General features: G+C 40.0%; 1 protein-coding gene across 6 annotated transcripts in view; it reads left to right on the top strand.

Moving 5' to 3' along the window:
• The window catches only part of cno (adherens junction formation factor afadin), a 289,893-nt gene that overhangs the window by 110,768 nt on the left and 151,226 nt on the right, over window positions 1-27,899 (top strand). For 4 of the 6 annotated variants that reach the window (XM_072302285.1, XM_072302284.1, XM_072302283.1 and 1 more), the window contains exons 6-7: window positions 420-703; window positions 2,515-2,656. In XM_072302285.1, coding sequence (XP_072158386.1) covers window positions 420-703; window positions 2,515-2,656 — 426 coding nt within the window. Of the gene's footprint in view, window positions 1-419; window positions 704-2,514; window positions 2,657-9,222; window positions 9,426-15,988; window positions 16,200-27,899 lie in introns of those variants that run through there. The other 2 variants (XM_072302288.1, XM_072302287.1) reach the window with 2 other exon arrangements.

Genomic DNA, 27,899 nt, shown 5'->3' with positions numbered 1-27,899 from the left:
CTCGTATGCACTAGGCAAAAATCATAACTTGAAGTGACCTTTTTGTCAAGTTCATGAAAATTGTATCTTAACCCCTTCATCTGTGACATGGTTCATTTAGAGTCTTGATCAAAGTGGCTGTCAGTCATATGATCACTAAATTTGCCTCCAGCTTTCTCCATATTCATCATACTTTCTTGATCAAAACCTAAAAGTTACCAACTTCCTACTATAATGATTATTCTCTGAAGACCACTGCACAACCGGTGGATATTAGTTGAGAACTCCCAGGGACCAGTGGTGCAAATTCCGAGTACAGTCTACTGATCTAAATTGCATAATTCAAAATCGCAAAAATTTTAGTGGTTTTACAGTGGAGGTCACATAAACCCCAATGCTGAATGCCTTCGAGTATCTAATGTCCAAATTTTTGTTCACAGAGCTGCCGGAGACCAGTTTCACCAGGTCAATATCAAACCCTGAGGCTGTGATGCGGAGACGAAGACAGCAGAAGTTGGAAAGGAAACTGCAGCAATTTCGAAGTAAAGATGGTGGTCCTGACACTGGTGGTACCTTAAGAATTTATGGTGAATCACTGTGTAAAGATGTTCCGTACAAAACGTTGTTACTCTCCGTACGGGACTCTGCAGCAGCTGTGGTTCGTGAAATGTTAGCAAAATATGGTCTCGATAAAGAAGATCCTCATAATTACTGCCTTGTTCAAGTGAGTATAGTCATATGAAATGCTGTCATAGATTTATGAGAGCATTGGGGAGTAGTGCCCGTTTTCATTCTTTTTTATCAACTTTTTAAGAATGCTCTGTGACTTGCATTGAGATGTTTAGCATCACCAGTTGTTAATTTTTCATCAATTTGAAGCAATCTTCTTGACGTGAACCCTGTAAAAGGAGATAGCACAGTTGGATCATTTCAAAATCCAATGATTATAGCATAAATCATATCACAATTTAATTACACTCACATCTGTTGAAAACTTCCTCTAGAGCATAAACAAGAGTTATCTCATCATGAAACTGGTTTGAAATCTCAATAAGCGCATTTGCCAAGTCTGAAATTCACTCCTTCACGGCACAATATGCGCCAGCAATTCTAGCATTTTTGAGCTCTCTGCCTCTGTAAGTATATCGGAGTAAGGACATAATTTAATTCAGGAAGTCTCCTGGTCCCCTAGCACATTGCAAAGCTCAAAATGACTGCTGACGTTTGATGCAGTTCTCAGTTAAAAAGTTAAAACAACAAAAATAGTCTGTCTTTATAAACAAAACTTGGAAAACAGGGAAGTAAAGATTTTGGATAAGAGGTGTTCCTCAATTTATTTATTTTCAATTGAGGAACTGTTTCCGAAGACAACAATTATTTTGAGTTGGCATAGTTATGAGACTGGGTTGACTCATCTTTGACTAATAATGTGGCTGTGGTAGTATACTTTTTGAAGTGGGAAGTCAAAAAATTGTGAAAATCTTTGAGACAGGCTGTTCAGCAAGGAGTGAATTTTAGGTTTTCTCCATTATTTCACGGTTATTTATGAGCATTTTTTCATGAGAAATTATTCTCGATTTTGCTCCTGTTGAAGTTTGCAACAGACCCACTCTCATAAGAGTATTTAATTGGCAAGCAAAATAATGCAGTTGTCTTTTAGTGTAGATTTGGACGCATTTAAATCAAAATGAACAATGAACTGTTCTAATATTTGAGCCCTAACTTGCATGTATGCTTATGGATCTCCAGGCTCATGCCAGAATGGATATAATTTCTTCCAATTTAAATAAATCCATTTGTGGTTCAGTGTACATCAGTAGAGCCTTCTAAAACAAGATCAATTCAGTTCGTCTAGAACATGCATTAGATAAGTTGGCAGTTGTTTGCTGTCTGTTTGCAAGTCACTGCGCTGCTGTAGCCCTACATCGTTGGAGGATTGACCAAGTGCGATGGCGTCATCATGCAGCCATTTTGCGCTGATAGCGAAAATCAGCACCTTCCTCTGAGAAATTATTACCAAATTTATCTTTTGCATGTGATGGTCAGATGTAAACAACTGGAAACTTAACTGATGCAAGGTCTAGTTTTTTTTTGCTCAAGGAAAGAAATGTGTAGTTTGTTGGAAGACATTTAGAGGTTATCAAAGGAAGATTTAAAAAAATTGTCTCTCTGAAACTTATTCAAGGACAGGAAAGCCACATACATAAGTGGCTTTGTGTAGTTTGGAAAAAAGAGGAACTACATCCTTTCTTTTTTCTCTTTTTTTCTATTATCTGTAATTAAAATGTAAATAGATAGCAACACATTTTCAGACCTTATGGGTTGCCAAAAATTTTTACTCATTATGTATATCAGACAATTTTACCATAATGAACCACTTTAAAATATACGAAACCTGGTAAGGAAATCGATGGAAGAAAGTAAGGTGGTATGAAGGGTAAGGGGATTGTCTGGAGAAAGTTAGGTGATATAAAGGAAGGTGGAACTCTCTTCTATTTGCAGAAGAAATTTACTATTAAATCCCCTTTGTTGCAGGTGAACAATGCAATACCTTTAGAAAACTCAACAAATACAAATGGAGCATCTGTACCTGGCGAAAACAACAACAACCGAGAATATATTTTAGACGATGATGAATGTCCTTTGGCTATTCTGATGAATCATCCCCAGTCAAGAGGTAAGTTCTGTTTTAGTTCTTATGTGCATGAAAACTGTTGCCGGTTTTTTAAAAAAATTTTAAGCTTATTTTCTACCTCTAGCTTTGCTCTCCTTTATTCATTTTTGAAGAACATCAATTCAATTGAAAATTGGTTGACCATAAATGTTGACCTGTGTTGCTATGTTCAAGCAACGTTGATGTTCTTGCAACATCGTGTACATTAAAGTACTCCAAAGGCACACCATCATCATGGTGTTCAAGATTTTGTCAACATTGAATGTTCGTAAAGAATCTGTCTGATTGTTAGTCCCCAGAATGGGAGAATAATTTTTGTTTAGAAGCCTCCATTTAATGAGCTGATGAGAATGAGATAATCAGAACAACTATCAGTAATTTCAGGTTTTTAAAATTCACAGAAAGAAAAAAATGTGAGCTTGTTGGCTATTTACAATAAAAATTTTAAATAATGAAATATGAGCCCATAATGCAATTTCATTCAAGTAGGAAAACTTGTTTTGTCTTAGCAAATATTCTACTAAGCACAGCTTCCCCAACATGACAAGTACTTTATTTTAGACAACAGACAACCGCTAAGTAAACGGATTCCTCGCAATAATGATTCCAATCATTCTTGGTGTAACATTAATCTTGCCAAAAAACTTCGATGAACATCCTATTTTTGTCCAGACATGGACTGTTAAATTGATCTGAACGCTGTATATATATTGTTTCTTTTCCGAGTCCAAATTCATTCTTTACTGATAAATTAATTATTGCTGATTAAGTAATAAAATCTTCATTCTAAATGACGGAAACCAAAAGTTTCAAGTTTGCTTCTTACTCGCAATTTGGAGATAGTCACCTTCTTATAATTGGTTTGAATATAAGTCTGCCTTGCCGTTGAGTATCCGAAAAATTGACCATGCAAAGTGGATGTATTTTATCAGAATCAGCACATCCGTATTTCACGTTGCCTGACTTCCTCTCAACTTTATTTATTTATTTTTTTTTTTTTTAAACAGAGAACTAAACAACATAACTCCTTGTAACTTCCTCTGAATTTTTCTCTGACTATGAGGACTATATTTACAAAATTTCAAGTCAGAATATTGCTACTTTTTCTGGTGAAAAAATGAATCATGACAAGAAATTATGCAACGTATAATGTAGTTAGGCTGATTCTGATAAAGTTCGTCCAAATGTCATACTTTTACTGTTTACACGTGTTGTCAGTCTCGGCGCCAACAACACGTCTGTTCGTCGCAATCGCAACCAAGTCTCCTCGACAAAACGCCTTCATTTAAGGTGCTATGCATTTTGTGATACACCCCGTGTATTTTATGTTGCCTACGCGCTCTGGTTGAAGGCGTTTTGTCCGCATCCGTTTACCGCGGATCTTCTTTGAAATAAACACCTTGGAACATAGGCGCACGAAGGAGGGTCTAAGAGAGGCTTCCCCCCCCCCCCCCCCCCCAGAATTGAAAATTGTATCATCTAGCCCCCCTAGAAATTATTGATGGTGGGGAAAAAACCTTCATCGAGGATGATTATCTCTCTAAACGTAGAGTCTTTAATGAAAACACTGTGTTCACTCCGTTCGTATTTTCTAAAATTTTCATCAAAATTGGCGCGAATTCGAACACAAATTAGAGTTCATACGTTCATCGAGCTGTGGGATTGTTCAGTTAATGAGTTCCCTATTGAGCATTTTCAAAAATTTACAAATAAAATGTTAATTTGAGTCGTAGAAGGCCTCTTCCAATATTATTTTGAAATTAAGTGTAATACCCAGAAATTTTTAGACATGTAAATGTGCAATCTAAAATCCGTTGAAAATTGATTAATTCGCTGCATTAGATGTGAGACTTATGTGAATAGTCCCCCCCCCCCCCTCAGGTCTCAAAACGTGCTATGATGTGAGAAAATTAAGAACGTTTTTGAAACATTTTTTTAAAAAAATGTCAGAGCCCTCTCAAGCGCCCTAAAGGACACACATAAAAATTGGTATTTTGGCAGCAATAGTGTCGTTTCTCTACGGAAATCATCAAATTTCTCAGAACATCGCAAGACAAGCTGAGGGCCCCCACTCCTCCCCACAAGTAGCTTATGTCAATAGCTTAAACGGCCTCTCTACTATAACGCATCTCCTAAGAACCCTATTGCGTGACTCCAAGACATTCGAAAGCAAATCGACGACTCTGGGAAGGATGAAGCACGGCCTCTCGCCGCGTTATTTGCAGTTGGAAGACCTCGTGAGAATTTTAAGCGCTCGAGACGGATTTCGCTCCTTTGTGTCGGGGCGTGTATGTCTGTGTGTGTGCCACTGTGGTCGTGTGTTTGTCAACGTTTACCTTCGCAGCGGCGCACAGTGGATCGAGTCAATTAGAGAGGTCGGGCTTTAAATTTTTGACTATAACTGCGAATTTTGATGTTTATTTCGTCACATTTTAGATTTTTCAGAGTGTTTTTAGGAGAAAATTTCACGAGGAAACCAATGGAACCACTCTCAGAACCTCAAAGTTTTGTATAGACGGAGTTATAAGCGTTTGAAGTTTCCAAATTTTGTCCGACCTCTCCTATTGACTCGATCCACCGTGCGGCGTGGCGGCGCGTGTTCAGAGGATGTTCCCCGCGCGGGATTTGACTAATTAGACGGGGCACCCTACCGCACAGTGGGATACGCCATCGGGAGAAGTCGGGCAAGAAATATTTTAATACAACTGCAAATTTTGATGTCATAACGTCCCTTTAAAAATAAGGGGTATTGATAAGAGCCACTTTTGGGCCCACCCCAGGTGAATTACCTCTACTCCACGATCATTTGTTTTTTAAGGGTCCATATTTTACACTGGAAAAAAAGTCTCTTGCAGCTGGCGTCCAAGCTCTCGTGAAATTTGCTAAGAAAAAATACTCTTGATTTAATTGGATTTTTGCTTGAATTGAGAGCCAAGCCTCTGAGTTTAGCAGATTTCCTTTTGATTCAAGTAGAAATCTGATCGAATCAAGAGTATTTTTTCTTGTCACATTTTTTAAGAATCTGGGCTCTTTTCCAGATCCTCTTTTCCAGTGTTCTGAATGCTTAACGAATTTTTCATTCCTCATCTCTCTTTAGGATTTTGGCTCAAGTATGGATCTAAAGACCGATTTTGAGGAAAAACACAGATTTTTCGGCATTCGACCGCCGAACCGCTGAACTCGCATGTTTTGCCAAAATCAACCTCTTGACACCTGTTTATACTATAGTACAAGACCTAAAACGAGACGAGAAATGACGAAACTATGATGCGTTCCGTAAAGTGACCTTTATGAGCAAAAATCGTAGAGTCAAGGAAATTCAGGATGGGCCCACAAACGGCCCGTATTCCTCCTCTTTAGGGATGCCTCATTCAGGATATTTTACGAGGAAACCGACGGAACCATTTTTAAACCTCAACTTTTCCTATTAATGAAGATGTACTTGTTCAGGGTGTCTAGCATCAGAATTTTCCAGATTATATCAGGATTTGAGGAAAAATCGGTCGTAAAATCAGGATTTGAGAAAATTCGGCTGTCCGGTTGGATTTTTTTATGTTTTCGCATACGCCTATGCAGAAATTTCAACTTTTCTCCGCAAAAAATCAGGATTTCGAAAAATTATGAAATCAGGATTTCGAAAAATTATGAAATCAGGATTTCGAAAAATTATGAAATCAGGATTTCGAAAAATTATGAAATCAGGATTTCGAAAAATTATGAAATCAGGATTTCGAAAAATTATGAAATCAGGATTTAACGGTCAAAAATCAGGATTTCCCAAAATGAAAAAAAAAACTAGACACCCTGTTGTTTTAATTTTTCACATCATGTCCGACCATTTCCATCGACTCGTACCACTGTGCGCCGCTCGTGGCTGCGTTCCGCAATCCTCGGGATCGCGAATCGCAGTCTGAGTCTTCTATGAATTTCAGAAACCGTGCGAATTTTGACTGTTTTCTCTTTTTATTGATACTCCGTTGCCGTATTTACACAGGTCCTTTTGTTTTCTCTCCTTGGCTCCGCTGTCTCGTGTGGGTTTTTCTTATCGTGCCCTCGTTAAGAGCACTCTCTTGAGGATGAGACAATGTATTTATTTGGTATCAAACGTGGTTCATGGTGTTATTTGTTTTCGTAGATTCTTCTACAAATTATGAATGGCAATATTTTGCTTTATAAAGAAAGGGGGGAAAATGAGATGGCTCTTACAGCGTTATTCCTTAGCAAGGCCGCATAAGGGAAGGGCCCATGTTATTTTGAAGCTTTAATACACGTATTTCTTGACATAGCCTTAACTTCATTCATGAGATGTTCGACGCTCCACAGCCCGTGACATGATATACAAGAAGAACAAATTAAAACAGCGGGTAACATGGCTAATTTTTACATAAATAACCTCAAAACGTTGCTGCTGAAAATTCAGCCTTCCTCAGTTGGATGCAAACAGTAACAAATTGTAAAAATCTGAAAACGTAGTACTTGGCTGTACCTTTTAAAGCGAGGAAAATGATGTTATCCAACAATTTGTTCTTTTATGAAAACATTTTCCTCGCCTTGAAAGGTACACTGAAAAAAAAACACATTGGATCTAGAGTCCAGACTCTTGAAAACGTTGACAAGAAAAAGGACTCGTGATTCAATCAGAATCTAGTTAAATCAAGAACCCAGCCTCTTAATTTGAGCGGGTTTCCTTTTGATTTAAGCTTAAATGGACTGAGTTAAGCAGAAAGGAACCAACCCACATTTTGGAAAAAATGGAGTTATGAGTGGTTTTGAACTCAACCACTGCTCTACTATCTATTGCCAAAAATTCAAAGTTTTTGCTGGAGCAAATTTTGCAGAAATTGAACTTGAAGTTTAACTTTTACATTGAGTCTTATGCAGGAGCTAAACTTTAAGCCTCTTTTTCTCGGTTCGATCCCGATGTGGCTTGGTTCCTTTCTGTTTAACTCCGTCCAAATCTGATTGAATTAAAAGTCCTTTTTTTTGTCAATGTTTTCAATAGTCTGGACTACGGATCCAATGTGTTTTTTCAGTGTATTTTCCGAAGGAAAGATACGAAGTTTTTTTTTTCCAGTGTACAGCCAAGTACTACGTTTTCATATTTTTACAATTTTTTACTGTTTTTATCCAACGGAGGAAGGCTGAGTTTTCAGCAGAAACGTTTTGGTGTTATTTATGTAAAAATTAGCCCTGTTACCAGCTGTTTAATTTGTTGTTATCGTAAAACTTCATTCATGCGTCTTGTTCTCCAAGCCCCTCCATTCGCCATTCATACGTGCGGAAGGTCAAGACGCGTTTACACCGGAGTCACTGACGGGTGGCGCCTGGTGGGATCGAGGGGAGGGGGGTAAAGGGGGGGCGGTGGGGGGCTCCTGGCGGTTCTGACCGAGTCCGCCCTCCGCTGCGGCCGCGGTCGCGGGATCATCCGCCGCGCCGCGACGCCAGTCGAACCGCGTGCGCCCCTCGCGAGCCTCTCGGACCACGTTCTCGCGCCCCCCTCGTTTCACACGTACGTTTTTCACCCCCTCGGAGTTTTTAATCGCACCACACGCCTCTCCACCCTCGTGTGCACCACTGCTTCGTTCGTACTCACTCCACCGAATTTCCGTCTCTTTGCATTTTTGACCGCCTTCCAAGGTTTTCTTCTTTTCTTTCTCTTCTTCTTCCTCTTTTTCTTCTTTTTCTTCTTCGTCTTCCTCTCCTTATTTTTTTTGGCATCTTCGTGTTCTATGTAGGGTGGCATGAAACGAAAAGACTCCGAAAGGACACGTGCCCTCCAGGGGCTCTATGGCGTAGCGTTACGAATTCGCAACAACGTATTTTTTGGGGTTTTAAAAATCGATTATTTTCTCTGTATGTGCGAATTTTTATTAGTTTTTTCTAATTTTGAGGAAATGATTCCCTTAAATTTACAATTTTGAAAAACAATTTGGTACTCAATGTTTTTTATGCAAGCTACAGAATAGATAAGTGCCCCCTAGAATCTGAGATCCTAAATTAATTCATGCCACAGAGGGTTAAAGAATAGTTTTAGAGTGAAATGCCTTACTTTTTCATGTATTTGGACCGCATTTAGTAGAAAGGAACCAAGCCACGTTAGGTATTGCCAAATTTAACTGGGCACTTGAATTTTTAAGAAGAGACCAGCTGTGCGGGTTGCTTTGAAAATTTTAAGGAATTTGCTTCGTAGCAGAAAATTCACTGAAACTTGCACGAAAATCTGCACAACCGTTATCATGTAAAAAATTAAAGTGCCCTATTAAATTTGGCAATAGCTGATGTGGCTTGGTTCCTTTCTGCTTCGCGCTGTCCAGTTACTCTGAGATTCAACGCTCAGTTTTGATGTCGTATCGTGTAAGAAGAGAAGCTCACGGTGTCCGAAGTTGTGGTCTCTGTGTGTTGTCCCGAAAATAGCTGACCAGTCGCAAATTCTCCGATGCATTCGCTGTTGATGAACCGTGAGCGCAAAGTTAGCAGTTTCTTTGAATTCGAACACGATATAAGTATGATGTACTGTCACTAAAAATAAAATATGCAAAGGAAGAAACCTGTCAACTTCTAAATATAGTACAGCAAATGCATCGGAATACATGCTGTTTCCAGCTATTTCTAAGAAAACTATGAGGATGTATAGGTTGAATTGACCAGCTCTGTTATCGTGCGTTCAAAAATCTTTACCATTCGTATGGGTTCTTTCATCGGGAATCGTGCTATTCATTGGTGTTAAGATTTATTTCATCCTCGTGAAGCTTCATAAAATTTTGATTTTTCCGTAAGTTTCTTTCGTTTCATGCAACTCAAAGCTCTGCCAGTCTCTGTTAACACTCTCCCTTCCCTCCCACTGCTACATTAGTGTGACAATTTTTCGGAAAGTTTTTGGGAAAACCTGAAAAATCCAGTAAATATACACAACCCTGAACAGGAAATGTTACCATTTAACCTCGAATTTTCTTGTTCTTTCTCGTCCAAAGTCCTGAAAAATCCCGGAAAATTTTGTTAAAAAACATAAAAGTCGGAATGTTAAAAAACTATAGGGAACTCTTGTCACTCTGCACAGTTTTCGTTAACTATGACCCAAACATTTTTGCTTGAGTAATCTTGAAGCGAATTTTTGCGCGCGAATACGATCAATTATGCCTACGTGAGTCACGAAAAAACAAAATCCCCCCCCCCCCCCCGATATGGATCTAAATCTTTAATTTTTCCGATTGACAGCAGTTTGTTTATCTCTGGATTCAAATCTAAAAAAATTACTGTTAACATTGATACTTCGAATGCGTTTTAATTCTTTTAATTCGCTCCATCGTCATTTATGTTTAAATGCAAAGCTTGACACTGCTTCTTTCCTGATAAATGAAAGTCTTCGATCGCAAAAGTTCGCTTTCTATCTGATTTCTTCTCATATCTGCCACTGGGACCACAGTTTCTCCTTCAACATATCGGTGGCTCCAATTTCATTGTGCGAGACTAGTCTTAGTTCGAAATGCATTCGGAGGAATAAAATTGAACAGGTAATAATATTTTAATCAGTGACTGATTTTCGTAGCCCTCTTCAGCTTTCTAGAAAGCGGTGCGCACCCAACACGTGGTACCTATCACAACACGTGGCCGCCTACCTCCTGCGCGAGGCGCAATGGGAAAGCTTTTTCTTTTTCCTGAAAATTTTTCGTAGCTATCTCTGGTATTCATCGCGTTTCCGTATCCCTGCGCTGACATTTTATTTTCCTTTGATCATATGCACGAAGCCCTTTTCATCTCCGATGCATTTTGAATCAAGATTGAGTTTTCGCTTTCGCCCCCGATCGTTTAACGATGGTGAGATTACAAAAACGCGTATCTCATTCGCGGTGTCTCAAAATCTCCGATGCCATTTTATTTTATCAGAGTACAATGAAGCAACACTAAATTATCAGATAATATTCTTCACACCGAGCAGAAAAATCGGAGAACTTTTTAAGGAATTACTTTGAGTATTTTTCAATTTCCGAATTATAATATAAAATTATTTTGCGACGTCCCCAGGCGAGATACGCGTCTTTGCAATTTCTTCGACGATGAACGTCTCCACCTCAACGCACGTGAACACCCTCTTCTGGCGTCACAAAGTGGATCGAGTCAATAGGAGACGTCGGATATGAATCTAGTGACTAAAACTGCAAATGTAGTTATTTATTTTGTGGGAACTTTTAAAGTTTGAAGGGCGCTTTCTAGAGTAAATTTTACGAGAAACCACTTTTTAAGACATTCACGTTTTGTGATAATGAAGTTATGAGCTTTTAAAGTTTCCAATTTTCATCCGATTTCTTCCATTGATTCTTTCCATTGTGCATCAGTTCAATGTATCGTATACATATTACTTAGTTTTCAAGAGCTTATAATGAAGAAGGCCCTAATTTTTGTACTCCTCCCTTTCACATTTGGCAAGAGTTTCTTTTCTCTAATTAACTCCATCCTCTTAATTTCCAGCATTTTCACGCATCTTATTAATGCAGCTGTTGCTTAGAAGCTTATTGTTAGTTATGTTGGCAATTGTTTTCATCCTTCAAGTTCACGTACTTCTCGAAGTTCAGATATCACCGCACTGGTTGTTTCCTAATCCCGCAATTTATCCCTTTCTTTTTATACCAGACTTTATTACATGACTTGCATCTTTTCCTTGTTGTCCACTCAACATTTTTTTTTTTTTTTTTTCGTCCTAGTTTACCAAATTCGCTCTGTGAATCATCGTCGAAGCAGCGTTTGACGTTTATTTTTTGTTTGTTTAGTGATAGGTTGATTAGTTCGACTCTTTTTCTACTCAAGTTTCCACCCTAACATAAGAAATCTGAATTTATTTTTAATTCGAATGCAGTGGTTAGTACTAAATTTACTAAATTCTTTTGAAGAGACCTCTAGCCTAATTTTTATGGTGACTGCGCCAAGCTGTCAACCTAAACTTCTAGATTAACTTTTACGATGAATTTCAATTTTTTTTTATTTTTATTTTTTTATTTTTTATTTTTTAAATGTCATTGACATTTATCTAATTATTAAACTTTTTCAAGTCGAAAACTTCGGTTGCTTAGCCGGAGAGCTTTTTTTTCTTTCTTTCTTTTCTTTTTTTTAATCATCATGTAAGAAAACACATTTTTATCAAACTCCTCACAAGTTTCGATTCTTACGAAACGGTTACTTGTTGGAGGGGGGAAAAAATCTATCTTTCGTGCCGGTAATAGGAGCAATCTTACTCGTGTTCTGCAACACCGCGAAAGAACACCCGCTCAACTTTCCGGGAAAGTTTTCCGAACAAGCGGCAGAATATTTTTTTATCTATTAATTAAAATTTGCCCCACTGGAATACTGACCTCCATACCGAGCACTTGGGTGCGTGTAACCCAGGCTAGGGAAGCGCTGCATTATTTACACGATCTTATTTAGCCGCCCTAAGGTTAAGTGCTCTTTTCCTCATACCCACAGACGCGGTAGTTGGTTATTATTGATTTGTTAGGGGTAAGTCTCTTGACGAGACTTTAATACCTGGCGAGTCAGTTTTGGCGGTTACGTGGGAGGACGGGAGGGCGGGGTTGAAGCGGGTTTTACCGGCGGGGGAGGGGGTGTTTGACTCCTCAATCAACTAATTGCACGGGTAGATGAACCTTGCGTTAGTCGATGGTGTATTGCAATCACCGAGTGCGAAGAACCGCATATCTTGATGATGGCCAGTCAAAATATTTTTTATTTTTTTTGTATCAGTATGTGTTGTTTCGTAAAGTGCCCCTCTCGGGATAGAAAAAAAAAGGTAGATGAAGTGTTTTAAGGAACTGACTTAACTTTTAAGACTTTGATTTCTCAAAAAAATACTACCACACTGGAAAAAAAAAACTTATTCGATCTGCAGTCCAGATTCTTGAAAACATTGACGAGAAAAAATACTCTTGATTCAGTCGGATTTTTGCTAGAATCAAAACGAAATCCGCTTAATTTAAGAGGCTTGGTTCTTGATTTAAGCTAGATTCTGATTGAACCAAAAATACTTTTTCTTGTTGATGTTTTTAAGAGTCTGGACTCTAGATCCAATGTGTTTTTTTCCAGTGCAGACCTTCTGTAAGATTTGCATTTGCGAAACTCGATAGTTCTGAAAACGATTTTTCTCCAGGGCTTTCAGAAGCGTCTTTAGTGCATTCGTCAGTTAGGTCATATTGGACCGTTAAAAATTGTGCATCGAGAATATTTTAAAATTCTCGACGAATTCTTGTCCAAAAAATTTCATAAATATCTTTTTTTACCCCTTTTCTCTTTTACCTTGGTCTTTATTTGAAGCATAACTTTCATTTAGTTTTCGAGCAAGAAGCCAGTTGATTTTTTTTTTTTAAATTTTCTGATATTATCTTGTATGATAGGAAAGAAAAAAAAGAACAGAACTTACTAATTTTTGAAGGAAAAAAATAACCTAGAGCAGGAGGGATCTGGAACATACATCTTACCAAATTACCATACTTTTTCCCCCTTTTTTTTCCTTTTTTTTTTTTTTTTTTTTTTTTTTGGTGAATGATGGTTCACAAATTTGTAAAAAATTCGGCATTTAACTTGCAAAGGTACGAAAGGCTACCTCTGTAAAGTAAATGTATTCTAGCACACCATTAAGTAATGATGACATGACGTAGCCAGCAACCTACTTCCGACTCCGTTTGAAGTAAAGTGCCAAAGAATTTTAAGTGAAAAGAGCATTTGAACGTTAGTTTGAATCTAATCAAACGGTAGATTGTGGGGGAGGGGCAGGACACATCAGTGCTCCAACACCCCCATTTCTTTTTCCTTTCGTCTTCATTCAACCATATTCGTCGCTCGTATCATAACTCATATCGCATTGCTTTATATTCATCCCCGAGAATTTAGAAATTATTTTGAAGAGTAACGAGTGAAAACTAATATTTATGCATGCTCAGCTCAGCTCTCCCTAGACTACAAAGTTGATTGTTAATTATATTAATTACATTTTTAACGTTAGTCCCAAACCTGCGAATAGGGAAAGTAGCGTTTTAATCGTGTCATTTGTGTAAGTGTTTAACGTGTCAGCAGGAATCCACATCAGCATGTGCATATTTTATGTCCCTCGTCGTGACTTTTCTGGGCAAAAAAACGTGATTTATAGTCGAGTGCTCGTAATTTTTTTTTCTTTTTTTTTCTAAAAAAAAGAAAAATTCATTGCTCAACATAGCTCGTCCTATTTTGTACGTTGTCCGATTGATATACTGCAATGTCACCCACGAAAATGAGGAGAAAGAATACCGTTTAGGAGTGTTTTCATTATTAAAGAGGAAGCATAATATAATACTATAATACGAACGATTAAAAAAGAGCAAGCTGGATGTATCAAACACGAACAAGATATCCTTAATTGTAGTGTTGATAAATCAGCGAACCTAAGAGAGATATTCAGCAAGGTTTTATCGTGATGGAGACAGTCTTTATTTAGGATACCTAATTTAAATGTTCCTGTGGCGAGGCGTGAATTATCCCCTTTTGAAGCTGTGACAAAGAATCGATTATTGAGGCGTTCGCTGCGAACACCCTGTTCATCGACCCTTTTCATCGGTTTTAATGGCAGGTCAATCGATGTATCTCCAAGTCTTTTTGTCTGAACATCTGTTTCTTCCTATTTTTCGTGCTTTTTGTGAAGGTTCAGCAAAATAATAAGTCGATATTCTTGGATTACAGTTCCTCCTTCTCATCTAAGTTTAAATTTTTGTACGCTTTACTTAAGCGCCGTTTTCCTGTATAATTTTCTTGGGCAGTTAGTTTCAGAGAATTTCTAGGTTACGGTTTATAAAATTGCGGGCATGGAAATTTGGTCTTGAAAATTTGAAAAATGTCCCTTTACTCTTTTATCCGTGGTTATTTCTCTTACAAAATGAATTAGGCAACAAACTAGCTCAGGTATTCCGAGTTGAAAGGAATTTTTAGCACATAAATGAAAGATTTGCCCAACTCAATGACATACCTCTAATTGGACTGAGTTAAGCAGAAAGGAACCAACCCACATTTTGGACAAAATTGAGTTATGAGTGGTTTTCAACTCAACCACTACTCTGCTATCTATCGCCAAAAATTCAAAAATTTTGTGGGAGCAAATTTTGCAGAAACTGAACTTGAAGTTTATCTTTTACATTGAGTCTTATGCAGGAGCCAAACTTTAAACCTCTTTTTCTCGGTTCGATCCCGATGTGGCTTGGTTCCTTTCTGTTTAACTCCGTCCAATTCATTGTGTACATTATGACCTCCGGTTCGTTTAAAAATTAGGGTCCATAAATTATTCTTTTTCTTGCCTCTCCGTCTTTCCTAGCTTTTAAGAATGAAAATAGTCGAAGGATTGAAGAGGCCTGTCGAATAATGTAAGAAATAATTGTAGGAACTCGTGAGGGAAACACATATCAAAGAAAGAAGCCTTCACATTGACTGATAGACAACTTGTCCGGCATGAATACTGATCGCTAAATATTTCCCCTTGAAGTTTCTTCAGTGATTCAGTGAATAAGTAATCACTGAAGTAATTTTGCACCGAAGCTTCATCTACCAACTAGGCTTATTCTCTTTTCTGCTCATTTTGTCTCCTTAATTTTTATCAAATTTTCGAATTGTGGACTTACAGAGGCTGAATCGATGATTCGCAGGGCGTTTATAATTCGCGTAGTTTTATTTTTACCACAGGTGCACTGTGCAGTGTTCCAACTTCACCCAGCGCTCCACGCCATCTGTGCCTCTTAAAAACAGCTGCGCTAAGACTATTTGAAAAGATAATTTTCTCGTTCCCGGGAATTCTCAGCTAAAATACTTATGCTTCCCTGGGACACTTTGAATGAAATCACGTATAGACACGGCAATCACTCACACATGTTGACGAGTCACCGGGAACTTTCTCGTCACTTGTTTTAGCACATGACTTTTCCGGGAAACTGCGATCCCTATAAACGAGACAAGAACCGATAAAAAAATGTTACACCGTAAGATTTCAGATAAAATAAATGAATGAATAAATTTCTCCGTGTGTATTACCTTCAGAAAATTGTACCTGGCCCCAAGAAAGGGCCACCCACACTGGAAAAAACACATTGGATCCAGAGCCCAGACTCTTAAAAACATCGACAAGAAAAACTACTCTTGATTCAATCAGAATCTAGCTTAAATCAAGAACCAAGCCTCTTAATTTAAGAGGATTTCGTTTTGAGTCAAGCAAAAATCCGATTGAATCAAGAGTATTTCTTCTTGTCGATGTTTTCAAGAGTCTGGACTCAAGATCCAATGTGTTTTTTTTTTTTTTTCCAGTGCACCCAATCAAAATTTTTGAGTGGAGTTAGAACACTGCACAAAAGTGATTGCTACCACGTTTTTGACTAGTTTACTTTCAATTAGTTATCACTAGTACTGCCATGCACACCTTTACCGAGTTCTCGTAACCACGCGATTCTTACTCTCGTTCTCTTCGATTTAAGTTCACAATCGCCTTTGTATCGACCTCAACCCGGCGCATAAGACACGATTTCAAGGATGATGGATTGGGGCATAAGACGTACGTATTCTTCTCTGAATTTGAATGCATACATGTTCGCTTGTATCTCCCGTTAATGGAAGGCCGAGCGTTCCTAGCTGAGCTTTCACAAACCGCTTTGGATGTTTTCACTCATGCTTTTATGCCTGCATGTGTTTCGCACCTCTTCCGTGAGAAAGGGAAGTCCTTTCTTCTATCTCCCTCCTCCATTGATCAAATTATTCTCAGACTCCACTGTCAACTCCTACTAGATTTGTTACTCATGAATTATTTTAAAGGTATTTTTTTTCGTCCAGTAGAAGTATTGATTTTTACTTTAATATCATTATTATTTTTTTGTTTTCAAATTTTGATTGCGAACGGGGAAAAGACTTGTTTAAAAACGTGTTTACAATGAAGTCCTCGAAATTCGGATGAGCTGTGTTGCATTACGGCATCGTTGTTAAATGTGTGCATGCTTTCCACCAATAACAATTCCACAATGGCAGCGCAGATGTCAATCCCGCAAATTATTACCGACACCATTTTCGTAATTCGCACCATTTTGCAGTGCTGCCTTGGTGTCACACAGCTCACTCAAACTCTGAGAATTTCGTGGTAAACATGATTGTACCTAGATGCAATGTAAACCTTTGAGAACTAACAACTGCAGCCACACGTTGTATTTAAGAAAACCAGAGCGCCTGCAATTTTTTGTGTATGCAACACGGATATCCCAAGAGCACGTATAGTTGTATCCAGACCTAGCCATTGAAGAAGCCAACTCGCCTTCAATTTTATCCGGTTGTGATAATATAATAGGTCACTCATTGCATTCATACTTCGTAGTTGCACGGAGATGTAATGGTTTGAGTATGCAATCAAATAGAAAAAAATAAATAAGTAAATTAATGATTAATAAATGCATAAATAAAACGGAGACTCTTCATGTAGGAAGTACTCGCCTGACTTTATCGGCAGTGGAGGATTTGCACGCAAATTTATTATTGATTCAGATTTTGAGAGTGCCTAAGGAGCTTTTTCCTAGTATGTTTTTAATAAATTTGTTCTGTAATAGGAAACAGTATTAAAATTGATTTACAAATGCACCGCCTAGTAGCGTCATCTTGGCGACATTTTTGGGGTGTATTTTAGCAGATTAATTCAGCTTGTCGTATCTCCTCCAATAATTGTTCAATTTATGAACCAAAGATATTATCATACTCAGTTCACTCAGTAGTTTATGATCGAAATTCATCCAATTTCAGACGCCTGCAAATCCGCCATCACACACAAACTTCCTCCGAGTCCTCTCATTTAATTCAGCTAAAAATATGTAAAAATCGAATCCCGTTCATTATCTACTATCTTCCCTGCGTGGTAGCGTTGCCAAATAGTGCAATTTGTGGCACCTTTAACGGCGAAAACGAGCGAAATCACTACCTATCGTGATCACCGCTTTTTGCAGAGCGTTAGGGGCCGCAGCACTGTTGCTGTCAAAGAACTCAAATATCACGTAAACACGAGGCTTGTGTTAAAATGATATTTATATTTCTGAGAGTGTAGACTACGACGTCATTGACGGACGACCCCTCTCGTATCTCGTCACCAATTAAATCCCGTCGGCATTTCGGTCTTTTAATCCTCCTCTTTTTCGTCGCGCGTCACCCCTCCGTCGAATTGCGTTGATTCGCTCTCCGTGTCACCCCCTCCGCGTGACCGTGAACCCGACAGAATGATCCCAAGTCTCAACTTAAGAAAATACACCCTGGCTTTATTTGCTCCGAGGGGGTGAATAAAAGGTCCTGCGGTTGAACCCGCTGACAGTTGACACCGCGCGGCGTCGTGGCGTGACGTCAGAGTTGAGGGTGGTAAGTGGGGGAGGGGGCGAGGGGAGGTCGACAAAGGTCTTCGGACGATGGGCGAGGAAAAATGAATTCGAAATAACCGCGGACGGAGTCGTGTTTCCCGACGGAAGCTTTTATGCTCGGCGCACAGAGGCTCGAGTCGAATAGAGAGGTCGGACGTGAAATTTTTGACTTAAACGGCAATTTTTGATGTTGACATGGTCACATTTTAAATTTTAAGGCGTGTTCTGGAAGATAATTTTACGAGAAAACCAACGGAATCACTTTTAAAACCTCAAAGTTTTGTATGAACGGAGTTAAAAGCGTTTAAAGTTTCCAAATTTTGTCCGACTTCTTCCCAAAGACTCGTTCACTGTGCGGCGGAACGCGAATAGCTCCGGTCGACCACACCGCCCGCATCCGAGTTTTTCGGTCGCCAGCACCGGGTCACGTGCTGCCGTGCTAAGGAAAAACGCCGTACGAACATTTGAGAGTTGCCAAATTCCCTCCTACAAAATGTTTATTTTTGAGGAAAATTATGAATATTTTTCCTTGACATTTTCAGGGACTTTGGATAAAATTGTGAACAAAATTATCTGAAAAATTGGAAGAAAAATATTCATAAGTTTACTAGGAATTTCGTATTTTATCAAAGGAAATTTGGCAACGCCTGAAGGTTCATACGGCGTTTTTCCTTAGCGTGGGAGCCGAGGGCGATCGGAGTCTCTTTGGTGACGTCATCGCTAATAGCGTCTATGGTTTTCCGGGCTCTTCTCTGAGTTGAGTAACGCCGTTTTGTCAGCCAGTCGACGCATTTGTTCGTGGCGATTGGTCGGTGACGCACGACGGCGCTTCGCTTTGTTGCGGTGATTCTGTCTGCGTTTCTCGAGGGTTAATAAACTTCGCACCGGCCCAGCTTTGTCGGATTTCTGTAATTTGGGGCCGTTCACCAGAGTGAGGAGCTCTTGATAAGTCGGGGAAAACGTGGAAAAGTTCAGGGGATTTGCAGCGGAATCGTCGTGCTTTAGAAAGCCAGAACGCCTGCAATTGTTTGTGTATGCAACACGGACATTGCAGGGACACGAATAGTTGCATCTGGACTCAGCCATCAAAAAAGTCGGAGCGCCTGCAATTGTTCGTGTATGCAACACGGACATCCCTGTAACACGAACAGTTGCATCCGGACTTAGCCATTGAAAAAGCCGTAGCGCCTTAATTGTTTGCGCTTGTGGTAGTAATGTGCGTGTGTGTGTGTCGCTCATTGCATTTGCATGTCGTCGTTTGCACGAAAATAGGGCGGTTTGAGTATTTAGTCAAGCTAAAAAAAAATAAAAAAAGAATAACTAAAACTAGCAGAATCGCAAATATGAAGTAGCGCTAGGTCGAATCCTAAACGATATGAGTGAACCCATTGTGGGAGTATGTCAGATACAGGAAAGTACGCATATAATCAAACAATTGCAGTACCTTACGAAACTTGTCGTGATAAGTGCGGAAATTTTCCGTGGAAAGGCCTAATAGGCTTGCTTCTCTGTTTTCTCGTCAAAACTTAAGCCCCGCATTTGGACGTATTTATGCTAAAAAAAACTATGTGCCTATAAGGTCTGCGTGCGACATAGTTTCTTTTAGCATAAATTCGTCCAATTGATTGACGCAACTGTAAGGTTAAATATCAATTCATTTATTTTTAATCCGAAATAATTGGGGATGAACGCAAAACCTAGTAAATCCAGTGAGGCTCAGAACAAGATTCTCGTTTGGGCGTAAGGATAAGAATATCTTTAAGTATTCTCAGTCCTCGTCCCTATTTTATTCGCGCAGGAACACCCACATCTCTGACCCATTAACCCCCGCACATTCTCGAATCCTAATTTGACAGCTCTCGATGAACTCCTCGGTCAACTTAGCCCTCTAGAGCACTTAAATTGACGGGTCGTCCCGGAGAGTGGACGGGAGGGTGCAGGGGGTTGTTTCTACCCCCTGAAGCGGCATCAAATCGTGTAACTCCGGTCGGAACACCGGGACTCAAATGATATCGTTGTACGCAGAATTTTGGCGGAGGGTGTAATTCTGTTGACGTAACAGCCCCACTAACGAGGTGTACTCCGAAGGGGGTGAGATTTGCCTCTTCCCCGTGTACGGTGGGGTGCGTTTTTGTATTACGCAACTTACACGTAGCGTTTTCCGACGGGGTTCCGTGCCTGCGTTGCGGTACGTTTGGGCCGGGAGGGGGGTGTTTACCAAAATGGAAAATTTTCATTACATTGAGACGTTCTTTCATGATGCTTTCTTTGATCCACGCCCGAATTCGTCGTATTTTAGCAACAGAAGTTGATAAAACCGCATGTTGCAACTTTGTAATCCGCTTAAATTAAGTGCGCTAGGTATTTAAGGAGAACTGTGGGAGTTTTTGAGTGATTTTTGCAGAGACAAGGGAAGTTCTCTTTAAAAAGAAGTTCCTGTATTTCAAATTATTCAAGTTCTGTAAAAGTACCGATTTTTGGGCACCTTGTTTTGGTAGACACTCTGCACGAGACTCAATGTAAAAAATAAACTTTAACCCCTCTTTTCACGAACTAATTTTTTTCCGACCTCGAGTTTTTGGCAGGAGAAAATATACGACCAGTGGAACTCGAAAACACCCACAACTCAATCTTTTCGAAAATGTGGGTTGGCTCCTTTTCGACAAACTCGATCCGTTTCGCCCAAAGTTCATAACCTACTTGTTTATTTAAGTCGTCCCGAAAATATCAGCTCGCCAGCACGTAACTTATTCCAGTCTCTAATCAATCACCCTTTTCCCCACCCTGGAGAGTGGAGTGTTTATCCGGCGGTAATTATGCAAGATAACCAACCCTCTCCAACCCGATCCCCATAAATCCGAATCGGCCGGATCGTGCCCTTAAATCGGCGTCCTTTCGACGTGAGGGTGTATCTCTATCTCCGTATGAGCCCCAGAGAGCATGGCTTTTTATGCGAAATGGAGCTCACCTGGAAATTAAGGTACGTTCTTACTTTAAAAGGGCGACGAAATTACCCGCGCAATTCCCCATCATCATAGTTATTAAGACGTTAATAAATGAGGGAGCCCACGCCGCTCCGCCCCGGGGGGGCTCATTTTATGCACCGGTTTTACCTTTCCACCAGTATCCGGCCACCCCCCCCCCCCGCCGCCCCCCGTAGCGGGGGATGTCGCTGTTGCATCCGAGCAGGGTGGGTTTTCGCCCGGCTCAAAGCCTCTTTCCTGTCACGTTGATATCCGTCCGTCAAAGCCGTGTCACCGGTGGGCTCTGTTCCGCCGTGCTGAGGAAGAACGCCGTATGAACATTCGAGAGTCGCCAAATTTCCTTCGATAAAATGTTTGTTTTCAAGGAAAGTTACGAATATTTTTCCCTTATATATGTTCAGGGACTTAAAGTGAAATTTCGAAGTGAAGTATCTGCAAAATTGAGAGAAAAATATTCGTAAGTTCACCGGGAAATTTGTGTATTATAAATGGAAATTTGGCAACACCTGAAGGTTTATACGGCGTTTGTCTCCAGCGCGGCAGTGTTGTTCTGTCGTCGCGTTTCGCGTCTAGTTCGTGAATTAAAAATGAAAGCGTCGCCGCTACTAAGCTCGTCTTTGGCGGATTGAAAGCTGAGCCCTTCGACGGGTTGCATTCTAAATGGCCCTAAAAGGTTCCGTTTCATCTTCCACTTCCCTTTGATTGGCGCGGCTTTCCGTGATATCATGGCCTCCACGTTAGCCGTGCTGAGGAAAAACGCCGTATGAGCCCTCAGCCGTTGCCAAATTTCCATTTCTAAAACACTGATTTCCTGGTAAACTTTTAATTATTTTTCCTCCAACTTTTCAGATAATGTGGTTTGCAATTTGACCTAAATTTCTTGAGAATTTCTAGGAAAAATATTTGTAACTTTCCTTATGAATGAACATTTTTTTGAAGGAAGTTTGGCAACTCCCGAATGTTCATACGGCGTTTTTCCTCAGCACGGCAGCGTACTCGACGCCGTATGAACGTTTGAATATTGTTGAATCTTCACCGAAAAAATGCCTATTTTAATACAGATCTCTGAATATATTTCCTCGAATTTTTGGACACGCATGAGTTAATTTTTACATGAAATTCTGTTATAACTTCAAAAGGAGAAAATTCCTCTTTTTCTTCTTTTTTTTTATCCATTTAGAAAATTTGGATTTTATAATAGAAGTTTTGGCAACATTTGAATTCGCACACGGAAAATCCTAGCACAGTTAAGTACATGAAAGGCAAAGCATACCATACCCTTTGCCTTTGCTCCTGTAAACACGACCGAAACAAAATGTATTGTTCGTTTTTCGTTGGAATCACAATCAGTCGAGTCTCATTTTAGTTAAAAAATATGTACTTACATCCATTTCCACACATACGACGGTTTGAAGACTGATGCATAGGTCAAAAAATGCAAATCAAAGGCGCCTATAATTATTTTTACAAATTTTTACCAGCATGAGAATTTTCTATCGCGTTCTATCATGGTGGAGGTAACGATTGTCAAAATATATTATGCTCGTTTGTCGGGGTCGCTATAAAACAACGTGCCGTGCTACATGACAATCGTCGAAAGAACAGGAGAACTGAAACGTTTATTGTTATCAGATTGAATTTTTTCGAAAAAAATAATCAGCGGAGCCCACGTAATCTATGAGCGATCCTTCGAGACCTTCAAGAGATTGTTTTCATTATTCCTCTCCCGTATGCGTTTTCACAAACTTGAAGGACGTTTTTAATGAAGCAGCGCCGTGAGTTTCTCCAGTTTATTTTTCTTTTTTCCCCCTCTCTCGCTCTTTCTCTCGTTTCGTGTTCGCTTTTGAAATTAACGATTCCACGTCCGTTAAACGTCGAATGCATTTCGTGGAGTCAGGAACTCGGCGTTTTCGGCCTCGGCAACAGGGTTCCGGTCGATGATGAACGGAAGCTGATGTGATGAAAAAACTTAGCGATCTCGGCTGATGGCCGGTCATGCGGGCCCCTTTCTCGCGCTGAAGGGACGGTTTCACAATCAGCAAACGACGAGATTCCTGCCGCGCCAAAGGAACACTGGAAAGAAAAACACATTGGATCTAGAGTCCAGACTCTTGAAAACATTGACAAGAAAAAGGACTCTTGATTCAAGCAGATTTTTGCTTTAATCTAAAGGAAATCCGCTCAAATTAAGAGGCTGGGTTCTTGATTTAAGCAAAAATCCGATTGAATCAAGAGTATTTTTTCTTGTCGATGTTTTTAAGAGTCTGGACTCTAGATCCATTGTGATTTTTTTTTCCCCAGTGAATCGCGCCTACCAGTTGCATTCTGCAATTGGGAACTACAAAATCTGGCTCAGTTTAGAAACAACGTACCTATGTTCCATCGGTTTCCCTACTTGGAAAAAATTAAATTGCTGATTTAACAATTCGAGTGCTAAAAAAGTGACTGCAGTGTTACAATGTAGATTTTACAACAGAAAAATGCTCCTTTAACCAAGTGGTTGAAGTAGCATTTTTTTGTTGTAAAATCTGCGTTGAAACGTTGCTGTCACTTTTTTTTAGCAATTTAATTGTTAAATCAGAAATTCAATTTTTTTGTGTACGCATGTTTTCAGCATGGGCCTAGAATTGTAGTACCTAACTGCAAAAGGAAGTCTAACTGTAACCTGTCCTTTGTCTCAGATGTTCTTGCGTGTTACGGAAGAGAACAATTATTTAACACCCAAATTTTCGGAAGTGAGGTTCCTTCCAGATTCGGCCGTTCCAATTCAGACGAACTGACTGATACAGCAAAACCAGCAAAATTTGTCTTAGTTGCGAAATGCGGGTATTATGAAAAAATAGTAAGAGCGCAAAAATTGACTCACTTTCAAAAATCAAGGAGTGAAATTCGGTGCCGGAGTCTACGTAGCGCCCAAAATCCTCGAGTGATATGAGTGCGAAGTGAAACGAACACATAACACCATAAAAGCGTATGATCTTCCGCAAGAAGAGTGGATTCCGCTCCGTAATAGTGTAAGTCACTCCGCAAGGAGGATAGATCAGGAGTGAGTCAATTAAGGCGAAAAAGAAGAAAGTTCTTATTATTCCGCGAGAGAGCTTTTCTTACTGTCGTCTTGAGTTAACTGGCACCCAATTTCTACCCTTAATCATCGATCGTGTGCTCCGAACTTGCTGCGGCACGACAGCCCTGTTATCGAAATCTGGCAGATCTGAAAACGCCTTCAATTGTGACGTGATACCTCCCGCTTTCCGGAGAGTACGAATAGTTGTATCATCGCGCCTTGTCAACGCGACGGAAGATGAAGATTGACGCTGCGCTGCGCTGGACTTGTTGGTTTTTCTTCGTCATTTTTGCAGCCGTCTGAATACGCGCACTGTCTGTGTAAACGTGACTCGAAGTGTTTTGAATATGAAATCGAGGGTTCGAGGGGCGAACCGGCGCACAGTGGATCGAGTCAATAGGAGAGATCGGACAAAATTCGGAAACTTAAAACGCTTTTAACTCCGTTCATACAAAACTCTGAGGTTCTAAAAGTTGCTCCAATGGTTTCCTCGTGGAATTGCCTACTGCAGGCACCTCTTGAAATTTAAAATGTGGCCAAATAAACGTCGGAAGTTACAGTTCGAGTCCAAAATTGCATGTCCGACCTCTCTAATTGACTCGATCCACCGTGCGGCGCAAAATGAAACGATCCACTGAGAGGTCGGGCGTGAAATTTTTTATTTTAATTGCAAATTCGGATGTTTACTTCGTCATAATTCCAATTTCAAGGGCAGTTTCTGGAGGAAATTTTTTGAGAAAACCCGTAGAATCTTCTTTTAACTTCACCGTTTCATATTGACGAAGATAAAAGCTTACAAAGTTTCCAAGTTTTGTCCGACTTCTCCGATTGACTCCTTCCACTGTGCGGCGCCCGGCCCGGCCCCTCCGGTCGCCGGAGCCGCGGGAACAGATAATGCCATGCAAATTGTCGCCCCCCTGACGCAAGGGCATATCAGAATTTCCACGTGAGCTCTGTCTTACGCATAAATCCAAGCTTTCCAGGGCTCATGCAGAAATCGATATACGCCCCATCGTCAGAGGAGCGATGAAATGATGGAGTTCCGTCCCCTGAATTTTTCACGGCACGGCTCTGCCGAACCCGAGCGTGCACCCTCTCGAATTTGATGTGGATGTGCCGCCAGCCGCATCCCTTATGCTACAGTGCTAAGGAAGAACGCCGTATGAACATTCGAGAGTTGCCAAATTTCTGTCGGTATGACATGTATTTTTGGCGAAATTTATGCATGTTTTTCCTTGAGACTTTCAGATAATTTAGATAAAATTGCATACAACATTATGTGAAAATTTTGGAAACAAATATTCACAATTTCCTCGGTAAATTTGGTTTTTATCGAAGGAAATTTGGCAACTTCTGAAGGCTCATACGGCGTTCTTCCTTAGCACGGCCGTATGCACGTCCGCCCCCTGAGATACGCGTGATAATGGAGCACCGGATAAGGCCGGAAATTTATGCATATTCTGTCGGCGAAATTTCACCCCGAACAGGCGAACACATCGAGCGCGTTGAAAATTCGACCAGTTCATAGCGTGCGAGAGGAAATGAGGGTAAACCTGAAAAGGGGTAGTAGGGAATTTAGACCACATTTTGCAATAAGGAACCACTATTTTTGGCTCATTTTATAAACAACATGTAAATCATCGGTTTCCCCATGTAGAAAGGTGCTTTTGGAAGAGCCACAGGTTGTGGTTACTTATTGCAAAATGTGGTCCATTTAACCTTGCGAGGGAAATCCCATCAGGGTAAATACCAATGCGGTGTGAAACCCTGGAAATACATGGGAGTAATAAAAAAAATCGTGAAATACACGGAAAAAAGAGTAAAAAAGTATACGACGAATAGGTATGCACATTGTTGAATATGTCCATAGTCCATAGGTGACAAGCTTTTGAAAAGGCAGGGGAAACCTGATAAGTCAATAAATTCTACAGTGAAACCGTGATCTTACCTCTTTTGGCCAAAAAAATTGCGTTCTCTCAATTTCAAGAGATTTTGCACTTATCGTTTTACTTATTATTTTTTTCTTTTTCTAAAAGATCATGAAGAAAAACTTTAGAGGAAATTTCGGGAATCATACCCTCAAAATCCTCGGGAGCCAAGAGAATATTGAAATCCAAGAAAACCTGTCTGGCTCGGAAGCCAAGAGAATATTGAAATCCAAGAGAAGCTGTCTGGAACTCGAGGCTTCGTTCGTTTAACTGACCGAAAGTTCCGCTCAACAACAGATTGATTTCGATGATTTTCTACACGGAACGTGTGGTTGATATGATCGAACGTCTTCGTTTCAATCCAGATTTATTCATACCCGTTAGGATCGTTGCCCGTGCATAGAATTGTTATCAGGGCGACGGGTTTAGGCGAAGACTCAACCATACATGAAGTCGAAGCTCGGTGCTTACCCGAAAAGTTGTGCAACATTAAATTCCAACGTTAATCGTGTTGTGTTCGTCGGAGCGTCCGATTCTCCGAGTTGGCCGGTGTTGGTTCTAGTGTTTGGATTGGAGTGCCGCGCCGCCTGCCGCTGCCGCATGGCTCCCGGCTTCTCTCTTCTCAAGAGCCCCAGCTCTTAGGTGCACGCCACTGAATCCTCGCCGTTCGCAGCGTCTGAGCCGTGCTTCAAAATTTAATTATTGTAAAGCTGTGCAGAAAACAAACGCTCGGGTTCAGCGCGCCGCTGTCAAGTCTCGTATTCCATCTAGAGCCTACAGTTGGAGTTTGGACTACATTTTGCAATTTGAAACTATAAATTCTGACCCGGTTTGAAAACAACGTATGTGCCATTAGTTTCTCTACGCACATAAGTGTTTTTCCAGAAGAGCCAGAATTTATAGTTCCAAATTGCAAAATGCAGTCCATTTGAAGTCTAGTCAACCGCGTTGTCGAGCCAGAAACAGTGTTTCCCTATTGCAAAATGGAGTCAATTTCTGGGTCGTCTATGAAAGCGCATATCTGCATGAGGACACGAAGGGCACATTTGTCGTATCCGGAATGGACGAAAATAGTAGTATGTCGAAAAAGTATAAGTAAAAGAATAAAATAAAAGACAAAAAGTCTACAGGCAGTCTATGATCTATAGACAATAGAAATACACTAAAAGAAAAAAGAGCGCAAAAAACGAATCCAACATGGACTTCATTCTGCAATACGAAACAGCCATTTCTGGTTCAATCACAAAAACTTGTATTTTCACAGGGAAATTATTAGCACATACGCTGTCTCAATATGAGCCTTTAGTATATAGTTCTTCTTTGTAAATGGTGTAGTCTGAATCAAAATCACTAAATCCGAACTTTGCACTTGGCCGCACTTGCACTGAACACTTTGGCCGATAATTCGGCCATTTTTAAGTAGAAGAGGCTTATAAAACTTTTTTTTTTCAAAACTGACATATTGTGCGATTTAATTTTAAAAATTTGACAAATTTTCGACGCGATCTGGAGAAAAATCCATACAATTTTCTGGAGGAATGCGTAACAGTATCTTCGTGAAAATGCAATTTTCTAATGGAAATTTTGCTACGTTTTGAAGCTATGTTTGTTCTTTCGTCGATGAGACAACGAATTATAGAGCCCTACTTGTACCCTCTTTCTCCAACTGATCTTAAAAGCGCCTTTTCACGCTGAAGTCTTGTCATTTTTTCATCGTTCCGAGTTGCAACGCTGCGATCTAGTTATTTTGCGGTTGTTCTTCGAAGTCTTTGTTATACCCCCTTGGAGTGCACTTTGAAGTCATAACTCGGCTGAAAGATGCATTTTTTCATTCGTGCCCCAGCTCTTCTCACTTGTCGACGTGAATAGTTTAAACCGCCGGAGGCCAGTTGTTTG

This window comes from Bemisia tabaci, chromosome 7 (assembly GCF_918797505.1).
Source record: "Bemisia tabaci chromosome 7, PGI_BMITA_v3".
Lineage (NCBI taxonomy): Eukaryota > Metazoa > Arthropoda > Insecta > Hemiptera > Aleyrodidae > Bemisia > Bemisia tabaci.
Note: the sequence above shows the minus strand (reverse complement) of the source record. Positions and strands in the feature narration are given on the sequence as shown.